General features: G+C 37.9%; 1 protein-coding gene across 9 annotated transcripts in view; it reads left to right on the forward strand.

Annotated features, from left to right (window-relative positions):
• Nucleotides 1–23077, forward strand: part of ptprfb (protein tyrosine phosphatase receptor type Fb) — a 188008-nt gene that overhangs the window by 138883 nt on the left and 26048 nt on the right. For 5 of the 9 annotated variants that reach the window (XM_059502170.1, XM_059502169.1, XM_059502175.1 and 2 more), the window contains 8 exons: nucleotides 4355–4381; nucleotides 9618–9735; nucleotides 10548–11126; nucleotides 12285–12382; nucleotides 12894–13150; nucleotides 14907–14988; nucleotides 15774–15998; nucleotides 20879–21039. In XM_059502170.1, coding sequence (XP_059358153.1) covers nucleotides 4355–4381; nucleotides 9618–9735; nucleotides 10548–11126; nucleotides 12285–12382; nucleotides 12894–13150; nucleotides 14907–14988; nucleotides 15774–15998; nucleotides 20879–21039 — 1547 coding nt within the window. The remainder of the gene's footprint in view (nucleotides 1–4354; nucleotides 4382–9617; nucleotides 9736–10547; nucleotides 11127–12284; nucleotides 12383–12893; nucleotides 13151–14906; nucleotides 14989–15773; nucleotides 15999–20878; nucleotides 21040–23077) is intronic. The other 4 variants (XM_059502172.1, XM_059502177.1, XM_059502173.1 and 1 more) reach the window with 1 other exon arrangement.

A 23077-nucleotide genomic window follows, 5' to 3' on the forward strand; every position in this document is an offset into this window, starting at 1 on the left:
TTGTCATAAAAAAACATGAAAACACTTGCAAGACTTGCTGAGATGTATTTGTAAATATCAGGTTCCTCAGACACAATGATTCATACAAGCCTGTTTATTTTCACCGTGTCTCTATTTTCTATCAGACATTGAAGATGTATCATAAGACTCCGGTTACATTTATGTCTACATCTTTCTTCATTCTTTGGCCCTTAGAAAAAAGAGAATGTGTTGTTGCTTTGCTCTCTGGGATGTAATTGGCCAGGGAGAGCTAGTGAAGAAGAGAGAAAACGTGTCGGAGAAGTGATGAAAATCCATTGTGTATTGTGTAACACTAGCGGTTCAGCAGGGTGGTTACAGAGTTGCTTTGATTAATTGCTTGTAGTGCTTTTTGTCTTGACAAAAAGACCCGGATTTCTCAAGACATCCATTTTTGTTCTTCTGGGGGTTGCCAGTTGTTCATTTTTAATATGCACTGTTTCTCTACCACCTTCAGAAACACTCTGGCTCTAAGAGCATGGGCTTCTGCATGGATGGGCTCCTAAAACATCTCAAAGGAGAGCAGGAGCATGTGTAATGTTTTTCATTTGCTTTTAGTATGCATTACTGGACCAATTCAAACCCTAAAAGCTAAGCTCCAATTTAAAATTAACACAAGAGTTACAGACTAACTAGCTACCTACACTAATTATAATTTGCAACTCTAATTTGTCTTGTTTCAAAACCTGGTGTAATTTTTTTGTTGTTTTTTCTAACATGTTAACATCAAACATTTTATTTTATAATGCGATAGATTTCTGAAACTGGATTGAAACACAAGGCTTTTTTGAGGATCCTCACGCATCTCCTTCAAGTATTCAAACAGTAAAAAAAAAATTTAAAATGTATATGTATTTGTTGCCATTTTTTGGTTGCATAAACTGTTGCTGTTAACTATAATTCTAAAATTCATGATAAAATTGAATTTCTGACATAAAACAAAGTGAAAGAATTATTAAAAATAATTAGATGTAGGGCATGGACTTTGCAAGGAGGCAATGCAATCTAAGTGTGAGGAGGGGTTTAAGTAGAATAAAGGATTGGCAAAGTCTGGCATAAGGCTGCATTACCTACAGAACTATTTTAAAAATGTTTAAATAACTATTTGACTGTTGATTTAAATTTACTAATAGCCTGCCTAAGATATTAAATTTTCATAAAAGGTGTGCACTGCTATACCATTGATTTGGCTTTGTTTGTATTAAGACATTGTCATAATTTGAACCATTCGTTTGTCTCACTCCGAGCAACATGAGAAACCTCTTTCTCATCTGGTTCTCTGGCCTCAGCTGAAAAGCCAGGAAACCAGCAAGCACTTGTTTGTTCGTGGGTGGGATAAACGCATTTTGTTTTCAAAAAAGAAAAAACCCACACACCACCACCCTCATTCTGGGTCTAAATTTAACCGAGAGATTGAGTTAATTGATCCATTCCAGTGTGCCACAAGAGCCGAGCAAGTGGCCGTTAAAGAAGCCTCTCAACCTTTCCATGAAAAATGTCCAATAAATCTGCATGAGAGTCCCCTACAATTACAGCTGTCACTCTTCTGTGCTGTTTGGTTAGGATCTTGCTGCATTAGTTGTGGGTGTAGGATAGAAGAGTGAATGAGCAAATGACAGACATAGTGAGAGATCGGAGCTGTGGGTGGTGTGGCTTTTAGTAGTGAAGTACCAGAGCTAGTACCCAAAACATATCCAAAGCTGCATTGTGAGGGACAGTGTTTTAGTTCAGCTCCAAATTGCTTTAACTCACTTGCCTGTAAGTCTCTAGTATGCTTTAAGACCTTGATTAGTTGGTTCAGTTGTTTTTAATTTGGGTTGTGAGTTGGTAGTAGGTATGTGTATATGTATCACTTATCTACATTACCATTGGTGTTTGCTACATCACATCACTGTGCATTTGCATAAGGTCATTTGCATAAACTGTCATGTTGCAAACAGTTGTGTCACTCACACTGCCTCAAATTACTTCAAGAGTAAATGACTTCTGGTCACTTTGTTACTGCAAATTGCTGTCGTGCAAATGGCTCTTTAAGACTCATACTTGCTCATACTTTGAGAGCATCTGCTTTATGGGTGAACGCGAATATGAGACACAAAGAGCACCAACTCTGAGGGAATCACTCCGGCCTCTGTGGCCCCAGTGCCAGATGAAGGAGAGAGAGAGGAGAGCCCTTTATTTCCCGTGATTAATATCAGCACCATCTTCCCCTTTCATCTCTTGTTCTTCAACAGCCTCTATCTGGCAAACACAGACTTCCATTACTATTTTAATATCCAGTCCGAAAATTGCCGCATTTGGCTCCATCTGAAGATTCCTATCAGTTCTGACCTGGTTTTTCTGCTCTCTGAAGCCTTTTAATAAACTAGGCTAATTTATTCATCCTGCATTCAAAGAGAATGATTCTAAGGAGATAATTTTGTGAAAGCAAAGGGCTGTATGTTTAACAGAGGCTAAAGTGCCGTGTGGAAACAAGGACCCATTAAGAAAGTAGATAAGCAGAAAATAAATCTCATTAATTTGAGTTTAAAAAGGTTTGTTTGTTTAAGAGTATGTTTCTTATGTCTGTGCTGTGGTGGGTTTTGTTGATGATTGAGTGTAGATCAGCTTGAAGGAACGTATGTGCTAAGTGTATGTTGCTGTAGCCCTGTGAACGATTAATAGGAGAGTTAAAAGCAGCAGTTTAGAAGGAGTCCATTGAGGAGGAGTGAATGCAGTGAAACAGCGATGACTAAATGATTGAAGTACAGCTCTTAAGTGCAGATCTGAAGGGTTAGAAGCGCTCTCTGGCCCATTATATCTGATCAATGTTTCAGCCTCTATGCCTTCCACTCAACTTATCAGCATGACTTCAGCTCCTCAACGTGAAAGGTAATGATGGGCGCTTATTGGCCTCCAGGCAGCCATGCCCTGGATCAAGTCATTGTTACCAGACTTTTAGGAAGGCATGCTCTGGGCAAAGTTGCTGGTTTCTCTTGTGCTGTCAGGGGCTTTTAAAACCATCCATGAGGCTTCCACCTCTGAGTGGCCAGCAGGCTAACATGGCGCCTCAAAGGCTGGGTGTCAATCCTATAGGATCGGTAGCATGAGGTTTGTGTGTGGGAAGCAGTGCGTTAGGGAAACAGACTGAAATATTGGCCTCCATCTAGTTTGCTAATGGTCCTGTTATGCAATATACACACAGATCTGCATCAGCTCCATCATGAGAAGCAATTATAGGATATGGATGAAAGCTTGCAGAATGATCTAATATAGCAAATTACAGTGTGGGGGTCCACACACTGATATTGTGACGTGCTTCACTGCACTTTGCAGATTCTCGGTTAGAAAAGAGCAATTTCCTTTTTTTTCTTTTTTTCAAAAAAGGAACATCAACTCTGGTTGAGTTGGCTCCATGCTGGCTTTTCAGTCTAGGGAAGATTTCATACATGTGAGAGCGCCTTTTGCTGAGGGTGGGTAAGAAAAAGCAGGGGTTCTGGGTGCTCAATGTCGGTAAAGTTTGATGTCACCAAGCTGGCAGTGCGATGGGGGTAATGGGATTTCATGCTCTACACCACCAGGAGATTCGCAACTAGAAAAAGGATTTCATTCCCAATGAGGTTCACTTACAGTTAAAGAAAAAAGTTTTGATATATCGGTATCTGCCAGTAGGGGCAGAATATAGTAAAATTAGTCATGTACAATATTATAAAATCTGTTTAATATTTAGATATTTTCTTATAGCCAATAACTTGCAAATACTAAATCTCAATCCTAATTTGTCTAAATAAATGAAAAAAACAAACAATTACAAATTAAAATAACTTATTTGGTACCAAAATTGTGTGCATCCACGTGTAAAATTGTGACAAAATGTCTTAAATTATACTCATGTAACCAGGCAGTGCATATGTGGTAAATGTTTTGGAATGTACAATATTTCTCTATGCCTTTTGGAGTTCACTTATCAGGTTTATTATGAATTCAGCCCAGGTAAGTATCTGTGAATTCCAGTGTTTGCAACCATGCTGAGACTAAAACGTTCCTGCACCAGGTGTAAGTGCTGCAATAGTTGTCATTTCTTTCTCCCACAGAGCAACGGAATGAAGCACCTTGCCTTTGTTAGCAGTATACCGCTGCTCCTTTTACCTGACATTATGCAGCACTGTGTCGAATGTGAAATATTGTCATCTCTCCTCCTCCACCCTTCTCCTCTGTCTCTGTAGCATGTCACTGTTAACGCTATGTGTTCATCTCTAGATGAGAGAAAAAAAAGGTAGCGATGCTTTTTTTTCTCCCCAGTAGTGCCATCTCTGATTCATTTTCTACCTCTCATCTGTCATGTGTTTTCCATCAGTGGAAAATGGAAGAGTCCACGGAATATGTGAGTAACTCAAGTGTGAGCGGGTGGTTTGCGGCATTGGGCCTGCGGGAATGCTCTGAGTTTGTGTTCATCTATCGCTTTTTCTTCTCTTGCTTGGCTTTATTTCATTTGAAACTAACAGTTCTCCCTTGTTTTTTCCTATAAGGAGGGATTAACAGTTTGATTGAGCCCCTGTGTGCTTATTATCAATTTGGACCAAGCAGCTTGTTGAAAAGGGGGAAATGGGGTAAAAATACACAATCAGCAAGAAAGCTGATTTTTTTTTTTTTTTTTTTTAAGCATCTATTGAAAATTGTTGCAAACATATTCCCAACTATGTACTCGTTTACTCTCTCTCACACACAGGGAAAAGATCAAAATAAATTGCAGCATTTTCAGCATTATACTGAAGGTCACCCACTAATGCACTGTGTTTACTAATGGTAATGATGCTGCATGCTCTAAAGGTCTGGCCCCTGAGAGCACATTTCACTGACAGTGTAATGACTGCACTAATGACTTCTCGCATAGCAAGTACCCGTTATTCACTCTCTCTCACACACACACACACACACACAATCACATGCGCACTTACAACAAATATGGAACAGACCATCACTACTAGAGCACTACTGTTGAATATTCCACAAAAAGCTGGCAATTTTAACATTATCTGAATGATAAAACCTCACTCATGCTAAGATGAGAAACATTGTACATGCAAAGATGAGAATACTAGAGAGATGATATCAATACTTGACTAGAGAAATATTAGATCATTTAACTTTTTGATCGAAAAAAAAAAAGTCCCAATGTTTTTCAGTTTAATTATTCTTTAGGTTTTTTTGTTTGTTTGTTTGTTTGTTTTTTGAGTACATGGAAGCATGGAAGGGGATATTACTGGAGAAGTTACAATCTGCTTGGCTCCTGTGTGATGACTGAAGGGGTTGGGGAAGAAAAACATCGAATGATGTTACCTGCTTTCAGCAGAGGGATGGGTTCAGGGTTATGTTCTGTGAGTGTTGAAAACCAGTGAAGCCTGGCTGGAAAGAGAAAGATGCAGACAACAGTCGGCTTTCAACACTACAGCTCTTTGTGTGTGTAGGTGTGTGTTGTCCGTGAGCTTGCCTTTTGTGTGTGTGTGTGTGTGTGTGTGTGTGTGTCTCGTTGTTCCAGAGTTTCCTCAAAAGATTCTTATAGTTGCTTGACAGCCCACTACAGTTCGGGGCCTGGCTTGCGTTACGTTAGTAAATCCTCTTACCTCCTAGATTTGGAGCATTAAAAAAGAGCCAAAGAAATGGGCGCACTTCAGTTACCAGTGTCGTTTTCCTCCCAGTGAAGCCTGACCCCATTTCTCAGTCCTCCCATCTCTGTGCCAGCAGACTGGCTGCCGTCTCTCTGGAGCCCTGCTGTTAGCGACCGCACCTGCTCTTCTGCCACTGCGTCCTGCCACCTGCCTGGAAAACATTCAGTGTGAGCCAATCGCTTGCTCCCGCCAAATCGCTCGCTTTTCGCTCTCCCATGATTCAAGGCTGTCTGGCAGCCTGTCAGTTAACTGGATTTCTGGAATCTCGGATTCATACATTAAAACGAGGATTCACACCTGACCCGGTGACCCTGAGCTGTCACGGGGGTCTCTAGTTAGTCAGGCATACATTTTTTTGCTTGACAAATTGAGGTTGCCCTCCAAATTTACTCCAAACTCTCCCATGTTGGTAGTTAGGGGTTAAACTGCCCTTACAAAAAAAAATATTGTGGTGAAGGATCATGTTACATTGAAGATTCACAGGAAAATTGAGCTTTTCCATCACAGGAAATGTATTAATGGAATAATTATTATAAATCGTTAATTTAAATTGGAATAATACTTATAATCAAATACTGTTAATAATAATACTGTATTTTTGATTATATAAATGCCTTGCTGAGCATATAGGACTTCTTTCGAAAATCTTACCTAACCCAAATTAGGATAATATGTAGGAATTACAATAATTGGCTGATAAAAAAAGAGAGTACAAAAAAATAACAAGAATAAGGTGTAAAATGCTAAATAATAATAACAATCATTATACGTTAATGGAAATAAAACTTAAGAGAGTACAGGAGATAATTAAATTGCCTAATGCTGAGCCCTTGAGATACTTTTCGGAAAGTTCTAATTGAATCATCTTCTTGTAAGATATCAAGTTATCACTTCCACATCTTGGGATCACAGTGACTAACACTTATTCACTTTTTTACAGATGCGTTTTAGGTACAACCATCAAAGTAGGCTGGTATCTTTTTTTTACACATTTTGAAGGATGTGCCAGATTTGTTTATTACGGTTTAATTAGTAAATAATTTAATTATGGTATTTTGGTGGAAATTAGGATGACACTGATCCTCTCCGATTAATGGCTGATCCAATCAGTCATAGCTTTCAGAATATAATGGTTGGGGAAATTATACAAATAAGTTTTTTTTTTGTGACTTTTTTTTGTGCCTAGCACTTTCAGGATCTGTGTAATGCAGTGGTTCATACCCGCTTCTACATTCACAACGCTCTGTTTATTGGATAATTAGTCTGCACTTTGCTATCATTTACAGTAGCACAGTTTTGTCAGAATTTTGGGCTGAATGTCTCTCACATACAAAAATATGACCATGTGAGACACAACTAAAACAACGGGACAGTAGTTACATCACTATATTAAAGTACATTTAACTGTAATAAAGTCTAGCTTAATCTAGGCTTCATATATGTAAAGTGAAGGCAGACACTTTATCATATTAAAAGTGAGATAACAGGAATAGTACGTGATTCCACCACATTGACATCTGGATAAATAACTCTCCTACTATCACTCCCATTTCTAAGAAAAACACCCAACATCTTTACTGTTAAAAAAAAAAAAAAAACAGAAACTATACAAGGCTTGTCAAAGGTGAGAAACTCACCTTTGAAAATTAATTTCTTTCACCTCAGGCTCTATTCAGAGGTACCGGCAACAAGTAATGGGACTGTGCTGCTCTTTTTTCACTGATGACATTGTTTATGGCTTGACAGCAGAGAGACACGCTGGTGTCAGCGAGTGACATCTGTGCACCTCTGTGTTATTTATTCTAGCAATCAGCCATTTTGAAGGTTGGCATCAGCTGCTAGCTCACTAATGAAGTGTGACTATGCTCAGTGTATAGAGGAAACACACCCCTATTAACCCCACAGATGCCATGCCAATAGTCTCACCTTGTTCCATTAGCAAAAGAAGCTTTAGAGAATCAAATTTAGCTTGAACGTGAATAGTAAGTCATTAACTGTTGTTTGGGTGAAGAAAAAGGCATATCTGACAATTCTGAATTTTTTCTCAGAATTGTGAGTAATAAACTTGTGTTGAGTTTATATCTTGAGTTAATATCTGATGAATTCTAATGAGAGGAAACTCAAAACTGCAAGAAAAAAAAAGTCTGATTTATGAGAGAGAAGAAATGGCAGAAAATTAAACCGAATGTTATATAAATAAATAAATAAATAAAAACTATTAATATTGCCAAGTATAGATACAATACAGTTACTTGTATTGGGTGTTGTACTCATACACCGATTAATACAACTGATAATGTAAAGGTCACTACATATATATATATTTTTTTTGTTGTTGTTAGGTTGGGTTCTGAGTGCACATTGCTTAATGTTGAATAAATTGCTGCTGAAAGTGAATGTGCCCTAGTGCGCTACTCACAGAATTGTTTTAACCCCCTCCTACTTGGTTAATCTTCTGTTCTCTGAGAGTGCAAGCTGTTCCCTTTACTTGAAAAACTGATAAAAGAGCACTATTAAAGATGGAGAAAATGAGAGAGGAAAATGCCATTGCTTCGCCTATAAAAAGTAATTTTGTGTGATTAAAGTAATGAATAAACGCTCAAATTTAAAAGGTCGTTTAAATTTGATCCAATCATCTACATTTTATCCCATGTTCCTCCTCTTTAGGGCTTCAGCAGGAGTGCAAACCAAACCAAGCAATCTTCATTTAAAAAAGAAAATTGTGAAACTGTGGACATATATTATTATAAGTATTAATATAATTAAAACTTAATAATAAAGAAACACGGTTTAATCAAGCTAAAAAGGCTAATGGGAAGCTTTTAAAATGTCATTTTCGGGAACTTAATTTACCAGAGGATGTGTGGGCATGTGTAATATAAGAGTCTGGTGTTTTTATATGTGTGTGGCGGGTAAACATATGCTATATTATGACCTTGGTTTATTTCCATATGTGTGTTAAAGTGTGGTTGAACCGGTATGCTTTAATTATTGTGCTAGTTTGGCTTCTTTGCGTGTATGTGTGAGAATTTTCAGCACATCATGTGCAGGTAACCCTGCAAGTACACTACAAAGAGATTACCTAAGTAACTAAGCTTTCCCGATATTATTTCTTTATGAATATAAGACAATAGTCATATATACAATATAATATACATATAAGGGGTTGATTAATGAAGCCCAGTTTTAGCAGGATTATTATTTTTATGTATTTTTTTAATTTGAAAAAAAGATTAAAAGTGAATTTTTGATGTGTTTGATTGCTAAAAGCCACGTTTATTCTCATTGTCATGTGGACGCGAGTGTGTGTGTGTGTGTGTGTGTGTGTGTGTGTGTGTGTGTGTGTGTTCACTTGTGTTTTCTACATGTGCCTTTGTGTGTGCTATGTTTGGCTCTTCCTCCACCCCCCACCCTCTCCCTTTGGTTTGTGAGTTTGTTCAAATGCTCACACATCTCTTGATGTCAACCAGATGTGTCATTGGTCTGCTATAGAACTGTTATTATTTACAATTGTTTGCTAACTAATTTGACCCCCAATTTTAGGGTTTAGGAGAACTTAAAAAAATTATATATATATATATATATATATATATATAAATTAATTACAGACAGTTTTTCAGCTGGCTTTTAAAAAAATAATTTGCCGTCACTGGTGTAAAGCAAGAACATTGACACCCATGGTACGGCAGCTTTGGTTCTTCTCTTCGTGGCTTGGAAGAGATTCTTTAGAGCTTTTCTAAGTCTTTCAGAGTTCTTGTTTGAATGTGCAGTATGAAATGAAAAAATATGTCAGATGGTTTTAAAAGGGAGGTTGGAAATGGTTAAGCGTTGGGGTGTGTGTGGCTTATTTGGAGGGGTTAGGATCAGTGTCTGCCAGTGGGGATGGCATGAGGGCATTTCTAGATAAAGCTGCTTTGGCATCTTAGAGATCATGCTGTTTCTGTTTAACAGGAGGCTGTGATCACTGGACTTCTCTCCGAGACCTCTTACTCTGTTACTGTGGCAGCATACACTACCAAGGGAGATGGGGCACGCAGCAAAGCCAAAGTTGTCACCACCACCGGAGCAGGTAGAAACTCACTCTCTTCACATGACTTACTTCACATTCAAAATTCATCCGGTTTCATTTCAATGCATGCATTATGCACTGTAAAACCGTTTTAAATCTAATAACTTGCTTCACCTCTGGTACATCTTTTCTCAACTTTATTGTGCTGAAAGGCCCGATTTAGTTACAAATACATCACATTATGTCTGTTTCTTCTTAAGTACTAAATATGAATGTGTCTGTCAAGGTTTTCAGTGACCGTTCATTGTCGAATGTCTGGTGACATTTAATCAAAAGCAGCTTTTCCAAGACTTTTCATCGCTCAAAAAAGGGAAAAAAAGATGAAAAGGTCTTCACTTTTTATTATTATTAAACATAAGTATTAATATTAAAGATTTAAGGTTAATATGAAAGAGCATTTACAAGTCATTTTACTCGTAAAGTTTAAGGTTGATAAGATTTAGAGTTTGTTATATATTTTATAATGTAATTTAATCCTGAGCATTTTCAACAGCTGTTCAAATGATCCTTTAGAAATCATTCTAATATGCTGATTTGCTTCTCAAGCAACATATTATCAATGTTGAAAATAGTTGTGCTTAATATTTACTTCTTACTTATTTCAAAAGCGATAATATTATTGTGAAAACCATAAAAAAAAAAAAAATATTTGAAGATTTGTCCAAATAATAAGATAAGAAAAATAATACGCCAGATCAAACATACAAAGAAAATAACAGGTTATTTGATACCTAATGGTGGTATGTGGTATAAGTGATCATGTGCAAATAACCCTCTTTTTAACAATGCTCTTTAAAATCTCACTCTCGCAGTGCCTGGGAAACCCACTATGATCATCAGCACCACCATTGGCAACACAGCCCTCATCCAGTGGCAGCCTCCTAAGGACATGGTGGGTGAGCTGATTGGCTACCGACTGCGGTACAAGTGTGTGGAGGAAGAGAACTACGAAGTGCGTGAGTTCACACGCACCGACGACCACCACACCGCCACAGAACTGTACAAGGGTGCCACCTACACCTTCCACCTGAGCGCCAGGAACCGGGCGGGAGCTGGAGAGGAGTATGTAAAAGAGATCAGCACCCCAGAGGACGTGCCAAGTGGGTTTCCCCTAAACCTACGCGTTGTGGGCCTGACCACCTCCACCACCCGTCTTGCATGGGACCCCCCGGCCCTGTCTGAGCGCAACGGGCGGATCACACAATACCTAGTGATGTACCGTGACATCAACAACATACAGAACGGCACCAATCGCACCTCTGACACTCAGATGACCATCCAAGGGCTTCGACCAGACACCACCTATGATATCCGTGTGCAAGCCTTCACCAGCAAGGGAGGGGGTCCCATAAGTCCTAGTATCCAGAGCAGGACCATGTCTACATCACCTGGTTTGTGTTTAGACTGCATGGCTTATGTTAAATCGCTTAAACAGATACAGAAATCCTTTCATCCCTCAGTGTAGTGTGAGGTGTAATTTACTGACTGTGTCAAGCTACAGATAATTACAGTGCACCATAACATAATTATAATGCACTTCATACACTTTATTTAATGATATACAGTGCATAAATGCTCACATACTACATACCTATTCATGTTCCCAGAGATTGTGGCCAGAAAATAGCACCGGAATGTTCATTTCTATCTACGTGTCCACTGTTGGTCTCAGAAAAATCACTAGATAACCAACTAAATGTTATTATTTTTTCTGCAATAACACACGCTTGACATAACATTTTGTCATGCTAACACCGTGATAAATGTGCACTGTGAAAAAATCTAATTATCTTCACATTGGGTGGTCTGTTTTTTAAGGCAAATGGAAAAATCTGCCTTGGTTTTTCCACTTTGTGATCATTCAAGTTCTGAGAAAAACAGAACGGAAAGAACTGAATGATTGTGTTTCGAATTATTAACTACAATGTAAGTTGTTAAAAACGATTTTCGATAAGTGAAATAAAAATACAAATATTAGATGAATAAATAGATTTAAAAATGTGGAAAAATGTAGAAATGTTGTCTTGGCAAAGCTATTTTGCTAAAATTAAAAAAATTAATAATCTTATATTGAAACATAAAAAAAGACATAATGAGAACATTAAAGAATATAATAAAATCACTTAAACTAAAATGTAATAGAAAACTGAAAATATAAAAATAAGTGATAATTAAAAAATATATCAAATACTATACAGAAATAATACTAAAAACTAAGCTGAATAGCATGTTTTAAACTTCCTGTTGGAGGGGGATGTATAGTTAGTCACTATTTCTTCATATTCTTCTCAACAAATAAGCTGATTTTCCATTGTACACAACAGCCTCAGACAGAGGCTGTATATCTTTCTTTATTAAAAAAATGATGCAAGTATAAGATATTAGTACTTTATTGCAGTGTCAGTAATTTCACACAACAAGAGATCAGTTAGCAGTCCCTACATAAACCATTTCAGAAGCTCTGTTTTGTCTTAAATGTTACCTCATACATTATTCAAACCCTGAGCTCTATATATACGTTTATGAAATCTCTGTTCTCTGTCGAATAGCATTTGCCACAAGTTTTGGTGTCAAAGCTGTGATGAAAACCTCGGTCCTTCTCACCTGGGAGGTACCAGAAAATTACAAATCCCAAGTGCCTTTTAAGGTAAGACCCTAATCATGTACATAGACAAAAGTTCCTTGTATTAAAATATATTATTCACAATCTTCTTGTGTACCTTTGTTATAGGCTTGTACTCGAGAGCTAACTGTATAATTGTCTAATTCCCATACAGAGTGATTACACAGCAACAGATGTAAATGTAATCCTACCTACTAGGTTTTAAATTCACATGTGCTTTAGCAAAATTGCCAGTCACACCATTTGTCAGAATGCAGAAAGGCTGTGGAAAGTCTGTCAGAATGGTCTCTGGCCTACAGTGAACTTGACAGACAGTCTGTGTGGCGTCTCTGCATGCCAGCCACTGTGTAAGACCATAACAGTAATATCCTGATGGGCCAAGCCCAGAAAACAGCACACGGTTTCCATCGCTAAAAGCAGCTGCGTGGAGATAAAGTCTGTTTATGCAATCAGTTCTTTGTTTAAATGAAACTGAACGAAAATTAGATTTAGTGAGCCGTGCAACTGAGTGAAACTGAACCTCTCCCTCCTGCAGATCCTCTATAACCAGCAGAGTGTGGAAGTCAAGGGCAACCTCAAGAGGAAGCTGATCACACGACTGCAGCCAGACACTAATTACTCCTTCGTGCTGATGAGCCGGGGAAACAGCGCTGGTGGCCTGCAACAGCAGGTCTCCATTCGTACCGCACCCGACCTGTTCAAAACTAAACCTGTCTTGTTCACAACAGACCAGACCAGCAATGGTAAACTCACCATTAACCTGCCCAAAGTGCCCACCACAGCTCCTGTCAGGTTAGTACTCTAGGACTATGACAACCCTAATAGGTCATGATTGTATCGTCATGTGACCATGATAATATCGAGTCCTATTGCGATATCACAATATTGATAATATTGTTACATCCCTATTTTTTTTTTTTTAAGTTTATATAAGCATGCAAAGAAAATGGGATATATTTTTAGTTGGGTGCAAAAGATATTAAATTTATATTAAATGAAAAATGTATATTTTTTTATTATTCTTTTATTCATCCTACTTTGCCTCTATTTAAACCTCATAAATCCATACAGATACAGTGATGCTGCCCGGAGTAATGCCTGCAGCCCCATTCGGGTCAATGACGGCATGCTTTCCGTTCTGCAGTGTCGCTCACACACCATTACCATGCAATTATCCCCCCCCCCCCCAACTGAACACTCAGAAGACTGAATCTCCCCACCTCAGCAAACAGCCATCCTGCCAACGCTGCAGATTCCAGCTGCTCTTTAAACCCAAAGTAACGTCATCCTACTGTATTCAGCTTTACATCTGACCTTCTCCTGAAAAAGCGGCTGATTTTTCGAACTACCAGAAGGTCCTTGTCAGGCTCAAGTGACATCGACGTGTTTCCACTTCATTCTCCTCCGAGCTGTGCCGAAGGATGAAACGTGATGGAATGCTTAGAAATCAATAGTGGAGAATGTGCCGGCAGACAGGCTGTTTTCTATCTTAGCTGAGGGTTTGAGGCTTGGTTTGAGACCACTTAGAGTGCAGCCTGTCGTGATGGAGGATAGGAACACATCCTGCTTTATTTCTGATGTTCTTGCCACAGAGAGCCCATCATTACGGCTGAGTGCTCTTTACAGGAGCTCCTGGTGATGGGTGGAGGCCCTTCAGTTATCGTACCACTTAAATGTGTCATCATAATTTATGCATGAGAAAGGCCACTTATGTTTATATGTAATTTTCAACACTTAATTTTTCATGAATGAGGAGGTAATGGAAGAAAAGTGGAGATTGTTTTTGTCCTTAGAGAGGAACATGTTGTTTGTGAGTCACGCTTTTCCACAGCCAATTATGTTCCCTAAAAAGAAATGAAACTAATTTGCGAGCGAACCGCAAGCTGGGAGATTTCTTCTCTGACGTCTTGGCTTTTGACAAAATCAGAGCTGGTGCACTGTGGTCCAAAAAAAATACTTGTTGCCAATCCCAGGAGAAGAACAGGGCTGTGCTCCATAGTGCATTTATTTGATTGGTAAAAAGATTGTACCAGAGTGTTGAGGATAAGAAAGTCTTGGAGAAGATTGGCATTTGGAGTAGAGCTGATTGATGTGGGATTTCGTGTCAGACACAGTGCTTCGTTCTCCAGTAAATGGCGGAGCTCTGAAGCACAGATGGAGTTTTTCTTGGAGCTGATTTTGAAAATGCCTCTCGCATCAGACTCGGGCCAAATTAAAGCCTCATCTTATTATGAGCAGCTGAATGCCACTCTCCTAAAGTTATGCTTGTCTGGACCACCTGACAGCTCGTTCTGAGCGCTTCATTTCAGATAAGATAGAGCTGATTATTAAAAACCACTAGTGTTGAGGTGATTAACCGGAGCTATTTCCCAGAAAGCAAGTCATCAGTTTTTCTACAAACTCACACACCTGGAATGGGCCACTTTCAATTCCCACCAGCTGAGATCTACAGCCTTTTCTGCTGTAAATAGTGACACTTGTTAAAGTTGCTGTAGTGCAGTTGAGAGTAGTGAAGGTGTAAATGCTAATATTGTTGTTTTCTGTATAGGTGGTACTACATTGTTGTCATGCCCGGGTCTCTTGCATCACCTCGTAAGTGGGTTAATCCTGACGAGATGGAGCTGGATGAGGTGAGATAACGCTGTTTTTTTTATTATTCTTATTATTATTTCCAGGTTAACACTATATTTTGATAGTCCACTTTAGACATTTTACTAACAGTAAGTAACTGTGCAACTACGTCAACTAGCAGTCATTAGAATATTAGTAAACTGTCTGCTTGCAAGTCTTGTCTTAGTCCGTAGAATGTCTAAAGTGGACTATCAAAATAAAGTAAACATTTCTAGATTTACCGGGGTCACTGGAAACCTGGGTATGTCAGGGAATTTTAAAACTGTGATCGCTATGCCTGTAAAGCTTTTGAAAACAGGAATTTGTTACCATGATGGCAAAGCTGCATTTTCAGCAGCCATTACTTCCGTCTTCAGTTTCACATAACCATTTAGAAATCATTCTAAAATGCTGATTTGGTGCTCTGTATTTCCAGTTAAATATTAAATTAAATATTTTCCACAGTATTGTATACACATGTATAATATTTATCATAGTAAAAATGGGACTGTATACAGTACATGACAATATATAGCTACTTTTACATTTTAAAAGGTGCCCTCAAAAGTGATTGATGCTCGTTGGTTAAAATACTGAAAGTTTTTGTCGTTTTTGCTGGCCTATACCCTTTTAGATTTTCTATACAATAAATACTATATAAATATATAATAAATATTTATATATTCACAGGAAATTCAAATGAATTTGTTTGACAAATTTAGCATTAGTTTTCCACATATAACTGAAATCCTGTTGTTTGTCTGTTGTCCTGCACTAATTCATCTCTGTCTGACCTCTTCCACAGCTCTTGGAATCTACTGAGGGAGCTCTGCTCAGGAGACGACGTCACGCGGACACTGTTAGGCCGTACATCGCCGCAAAGCTGGCCTCCCTCCCAGACACCTTCACCCTTGGTGACGAAAAGACATACAATGGCTTCTACAACCGTCCCCTTCCTAACAACCACTATCAGTGCTTTGTCATGGCTGAACTCAAGGACCAATACCCAGTTATTGCCAATGAGAAGCAGGTACTACGCCGGCTTGTAATTTGATCAAACAATGTGGAAACTACACGTTCATTTGTAGATTTGGTGTATTTAAGATTCTATGAAAACTTCAGCTTGAGTTCAGCTTGAATTTCAGCGCACAAGCAGTTATTCTGTGAGTCTTACCAAAGCTTTGTCCTAATAAGCAGCAAATCTCAATAAGCTTTGTTTGTCGATCAAGCATTAGCTTAAACACCTTGTCGGTTCCCTCAGCCCCATTTTTCCATCTGCTTCACTAACAAATCAAAGATTCAAACTCGTCGCCCTCACAGCCCTGAAAATAATCATTGCTGAAACTTATAGCCCAGACCTCCAGAGGACCAGTTGGATAAATATTCATAATTTCCTCTCATGATAGCGTCAGCAGTGTTGGGCACTTTGAGCTCCTCCATCTCGGCTCTGTGGAAAGAGCAGGAGAATGGATTTGCGTGGCAGGGCTTTGGTAGCAAGGAGGCTTGTCCTGATTCCCTTGAAGCTGACTCTTAAGTATCCCTCAAGCTTAGGCATTAATCTGTCTGCCATGTTTTATGAGAAGAAGAGGACAGCTTTCTCACTCAGCACTTCAAAGGCCCTGTTTCCCCTTCCTTAACTCCCCTTCCCCTTCCATCAACCTTTCTGGCCTGAGCCGTTCCCTCGGACTTCCATGAGGTTACCCTGATCTGCAGAGACTCTACCTGGAATCCTCTTTAACTAATAAAGATTAAACAAGCACGTTGATGATTTGAGAATGATTAGATGAGTGTGTAAGGTTCAAAAGAACAAATCTAGCCATTTGTCCTTGGACAGAGAATAATATCTCAGAGTAATGGCCAACGCCCCACATCTAATGCTCTTGTGCCCTTCGGATCTGGCTCTCCAGTAGCTCTCCTGCTGTGGAGCTGTCATAGGAAATGAATGAACAGCTCAGATATGAGCTGAGCTCCAGCACAGGGGCCTTTAGAGCATATAAAGCCTGGAGCTCAGCACAGAAACACAGCCCCATTGAAAAGCAGTGAAGGAACAGTATAGGACTGGGATTAAAGTTACAGACTGGTACTGCGTGTAATAATAAATAAAATAAATATTTGAAATGAAATAACTATGTTTCAGATGTGGGCAAAATTTACCAAATAAAATGTGACCAAATGCTTTTTAATAATAATACTAGTAATAATTTTAACAAACTAAATTAATAAATCAACCAAATTAAATAACCTTTCAAATTTAAATATATACAGTACGTTAAAATTAGTGCTGTCAAACGATTAATCACTATTAATCGCATCCAAAACGAACATTTTGTTTACATAATATATGTATGTGTACTGTTTATTTATTATGTACATATTAATACACAAACATTCAGTATATATTTTGACAATATTTACATGTATACACATTTATATATTTATATTAGTATTTTATATTTACATAGTCAATATATAAACAACATTTTTCCTAAATATACACATGCATGTATTTATATATATATATATATATATATATATATATATATATATATATATACACACACACACAGTACACACTCGTATACAGTATGTAAACAAAAACTTTTATTTTGGTTGCAATTCATTGCGATTAATCGTTGGACAGCATTAGTTAAAATAGTTATATGCTATATAGGTTTTGGGTTGAAACTACAGAATATTACTAGGTATAAATAGTGCTTTTCCAATGAATCACAAAATGTACAAAATATAGTGTGACTAAATCCTATTTCATAATCTAAATTAAAAACTAATATAAATAATATGAATATATTCAAGATTGTATAACATTATGTAAGTTTCTGTATATATTAAATATATACATAAAAAGTTAATATATTTTAAAAACAAAACAATGTTTTTATTTTAAATAATACTTAGTATTTAAAATACTAAGTATTATTTAAAATGTAAACCTAATTATCCAGTAAGTATCCATAATGTTTATCCAACAACAGCTTTTAGCATGCAAAACTTGCTTGATTTTTTTATTTATTCATTAAGCATAAGGAGTTGATCGTAGGCTTTTCATTCTGAAGCTTGAGTCATCTTTATCTCTTGTTCAGCACTAAATATTAGCTTTGCACAAGCATCACTTATGGCACGTACAGAAGCCCAGAGGAGTGTGAAATCGGATGATAGATCGAATGTGTAAACAGAATCTGTTTAAACAAGTGCGGACAAGCAAGCTTAAATGGGAGCAAGAGACAGCACTTTGCCAGGTAAAAAAAAGAAGAAGAAGAAGAGAGATGTTAAGAGGTAAAGGCGCTTTAGAGAACAGTGAACTTTTAAAGAAAGAAGCATAAGGAAAAAACAGAACCAAGAGGAAGGGAGAAAGAGAGAGTGTCAGCTGGCGGGTGGAGTTAGGAAGGAGGGCCTGTGGCGGCCGAGCTGTTTCTGCCAGATAGAGTGTTTACATTAGCAGAATGCCCGCACTGAGACCCCAGCACTGAGATGATGTCGTTAACCGTTCCTCTTCTGCCTGAGGACGCACGCACATCCTTATCCGCTCAATGGATTTTGCGTTCGTTAGTATTCAGCTTTCTAGTGTTTTTTTTTTTTTTTTTTTGTCCTTGTCTGTAAGAAATATGAAACACATTAGTGATGTTAACTGCCTTTAACACATCGTACTCAAATTGTGTTAAAGCGCCAGAGGAAGCAGTCGAGTGCTGTCGTTTCATTCACCTCTAAAACATCAGTAGAAAATGCACTGAAAATGAATAAAAATAAGATTTTTGAATCCCTTTGAATGGGTGAATCTCACAAAGAAATGTCTAGCTTATGTTTTATTACACAAAAAGAGGCCTATTTTAGGACCATTAAAACTGGCATTTATGTTCAAATACTCATTACTGTAGTGCGAAAAATGTCATTCTCATTAATGTAATACAGTAATGTGGCTAATTGTACATTTAACATTTATATTCCATCATTCAAAAGAAGCTTTTATCCAAAGCGACTCACAAATGAGGAAAATCACAAACGATTTATCATAAGCGAAGCAACAATATTCACAGCACTGCAGTGCAGAGCTTTGAGATTACAGAAGCTGGAGCAGTACAGTATATATTACAAAAAAGAAGTTTATTTACAAATTGCCTTTCTTTTCTGTTATTCATTTATTTTCTTATTTATTAAATTGACACCTTTTTTATGTTTTACATTATTTATTTTTTGTATATTGGACAAAAAAATTATTTGCCATGATAGGGTGAATTGATCTTTACCCTAGTAAAACCAGCTTAACATCCTTTCCTAACCAGCTTAAAGAATTTAAATCTCTTCCTTAATATTCTAAATGTTTGGCCTACCTGATCATGACCATCAGCTAATAAGACATTCGGTTGATTTCTTGATTTCTGTTTTTGAATTATCCTTCTGTGTAGCCACGCCCACAGAGAACTATCATTGGTCCAGAATCCTCTCCTACATGACTCTATACAAAAGGTGGTGCTGGTTTTACGTGGTTTAGCTAGGTTGATTAAGTCGACTGGTAGTTGACAAACCCAATAAACCTGGTAAATTGAGTCGGTAAAAGCCGGTAACCAACTTTCAACCTGCAAAAAAGAGGCTCCAAAACCTAGCTCGAGCTAATGACCTGTTTTTTTTTCCAGTAAGGTTAATAAAGAAAAGACACAATTATGCAGTGAAATGTATATTTCCACTACATCGCACACATATAACCACCCACACTCACATACACATTAACAGTGAGATTGTCGTATCAGCAGTAGCGATAACGCAACGTCTTCATGACTTCATGACTCTCCTCCAGCTAATATCCTGCTTATCTCTTCAATTAATGGCTGTCAAGCTGAGCTGAGCAAGTGATCTGGATTATGGCGCCCCGCTCTGTGCGACGGGATGAAGCGAGAGGAAGAGAGATAGAGAAAAAGATGAAGGCAAAGGGGTTTGGCCCTCAGGGAAATAGTGTCCATGTGGATTGCCTCTCCCAACGCAGACAAAGAGAGCAGTAGTGACAGGCCCATCTTTTCTCACCTTCCTTTATTTCCTTTTATTCTTTTTTTTGGGGGGGGGGGGCAAGCGGTTTGTGAGGCAAAATTTGAACCTGTCCCATGGCGTGTGCATGGAAGAAGGCACAGCAGGGAGATGTCTCATTTAAGTCCCTTCACACTGGCTCTTTTTTCTTCCTGTCACTTTCTTGAGCACTAATGAAGAGGATATGATTCCTCTCCTCAGCTTCCATTTATCAAAGCAACAGAGAGGGAGGGAGAGAGAGAGAGAGAGAGAGAGAGAGAGAATGCACATAGGTTCTCTCCCTCTATGTTCTTCTCACACAACCTCCTCTTTTTTTGTGTGTGTGAATCTTCCTCATGGTCACATGTACTCAGAGATATGACTTATGCTAATCAAAGGTGAATGTATGTATGGCGAGGTTTTAGAGGGAAACCAAGCCTGACATGGAGACAAATGTGAGGATGTGCCATGTACCGTCTTGAATTTTTTATTTTAATTCAATTAAAGTTAAACCATTCCTGGAAAACCCAGAAATTGGGAGGAATTTAAAAAATAGTGATTTCCAAAACTGAAAGTGTCATGATGTAATTAATATAATACACAATACTGTTTAAATGTTTGGGTCAGTATTTTTTTTTATTATTGTTTTTGTGTGTGTGTGTTAGCATTATAAATGATATTTAAAAGGAAACAATTATTGTAATTGTAAAAAGATTTTACAATATTACTGTTTTTACTGTTATTATTATTATTATTAAATCAGTGCTGCCTTCAGCAAAGGATATACAAATAAGGGTTATTTATACACAAGATTTCATTGGCTTTTCTTCAGACAAAATTATTGTGTAGCTTGTTAGACTCTCTGTGGACTAACTCAAACTCTCTCTCTCGCTGTAGCGGACCTTCTCGGCCAGCCCATACTCGGACCCCATCGTCCTGCAGAATAAAACCGTTGTGCAGCCCAGGGTGGAACAGCCTGAGATGCTTTGGGTTATGGGCCCCGTTCTTGCAGTAGTGCTCATCGTCATCATAGTCATCGCCATCCTGCTCTTCAAGAGGTGAGCAAGAGTTTTCCCACCACTCCTTCCTTCCAGCAGCAGCATCCTTAGCATACAACAGAGTTGCCATTGCAAAAGATGTATTTGTTGTAAATAGTATAGCAATATATGAAACACAGCTCACTCGTCACTTGCATGGCAAGCAGCTTTGTTTTGATCAACGCTGCAAATTACCCTGAAACCGTTGTGAAATCTTTGTGGGGAACTTGTTTCGCCCTATTGCAATGACTGTATTTCACACACAAAAGTTTGCTAAACAACAGTAAATATGACTTCATGAAATATGACTCGTTCCTCCTTATAATATGGTATTTCAATTTGTGTTTGAATGTCTTTTGAATTTATTTCATAAAGGGTGTTTCTCAGTGATTAATTAATCATAATTCCATGTAAATATGTCTATATTCTATTAAATGACTGCCCCAGTTTTCAATTTTGTTTAAGGGGATGTGAAGTGTGGCCAACTTGGTTTTTTTTTTTCTTTCTTTTTTTTTGTGAGCGCATTTCTCTCAAAGTTTACTAGATGTGATGGTAATACAAATATAAGCCTCTTTGAAGGTCTCATTTTAGATGAAATGCACCCCTACACATCATCGTCGGCATGACTCTGAATTCAGGGGCTGCTTTGTACATGGAACAAGATGTAGCTAATTTTAGCTAGCTTTTCCACGGAGAGAACAAAAGGAGGACATTATTCATAATGACATCTTGACTCAGCCGAATAAGGCAGACATGTAGCTAGCGGTGTGTGACCCGGTGGTCCCATTCACAACGCTGATACAATACTGACTAATGCTCCCCCCAGCCCGTCTTTGTAAAATCCCTTACTTCAGAGCAAACCTTGCATTTGTTTTGCTCAGATTTTCTTAGCGTTCAACACAAATCCACCATTTCAGCCCCCCTGATGTTACAGGACTCTTTTAGCCTTGCAGTGACTCAAATTGAGGCCATTCCCAAGCGAAGATGCAGCAGTGAAACGGCAGCGTCAGCTTTCGGTCTCGGCAGGCGAGCGGTTATGTGGCTGTGCTGCAACACCCTGCTGATGCTATTCTAAAAGCTGTCATCTTCCACTGCCCACCGCTGCGAGCCCGATAGTGCAGCTAGTAGCTCTACTATTGTACGCCCGCAGAACTGATAACTGGCCTTAACTTTCTCTCTCCTGTTCACTCTGACAGTCGTGCTGTCGCTGGAGGTCAAAACTAGCTGTATTGTATTGTTTTTTGCTAACAGGCATTCCGGTCACACTTTATTTTAAGGTCCAATTCTCGCTATTAACAAACTATTAACTATGACTTTTGCCTCAATAAACTCTTAATTTGCTGCTTATTAATAGTTAGTAAGGTAGTTGTTAGGTTTAGTTATTGGTAGGATTAGAGATATACAATATGGTCATGTAGAATATGTGCTTTATTAAGTACTAATAAACAGCCAATGTGTTAATTATAGGCATGCTAATAAGCAAATAGTTAATCGTGAGATTTGGTCCCTATATTAAAGTCTAACTGGTGTTCCTGGCACTGGATGCTGTAACGCTGCACAACTAGCCAATAGCTTTTTGCTAAATCTGATCACAAATGAGATCACAGATTAGCCTTTGTGACAAAGAATAATTATTTATTTATTTATTTTTTGCTTAAATGAACATTTAATTATTTAGGGATGCACAGTATTAATATTTGTATAATGTTAAAAATGTATTATTGTAACCGATAAATGCTTGTGTTAAAATTGTGTACTAAATTCAGTGCTAAAATCTGTTATTTTTAAAGCCACAAGTGAATTTAGGAAAGGCACAGTATATTAATTTTGAGATTAGCTAAACATCACATTTGACAACCTTTTAATGATTAGTATGAGCGTTAGATGATGGCATAAGTAAGCCAAATGTAAAAATAATGTATGTGTTTGTACATAAATTAAAAAAAGTCTATAATATGTCATATGAACAAGATTGAAAAGAGAGGGTTTTTGAAGAGAGGTTGTTTTTGAACTCATAAATAAATGAAAAAAAAATCTCTAAGATTGGTCGATAGCTAAT

The sequence above is a fragment of the Carassius carassius genome, chromosome 20 (genome assembly GCF_963082965.1).
Source record: "Carassius carassius chromosome 20, fCarCar2.1, whole genome shotgun sequence".
Taxonomy (NCBI): domain Eukaryota; kingdom Metazoa; phylum Chordata; class Actinopteri; order Cypriniformes; family Cyprinidae; genus Carassius; species Carassius carassius.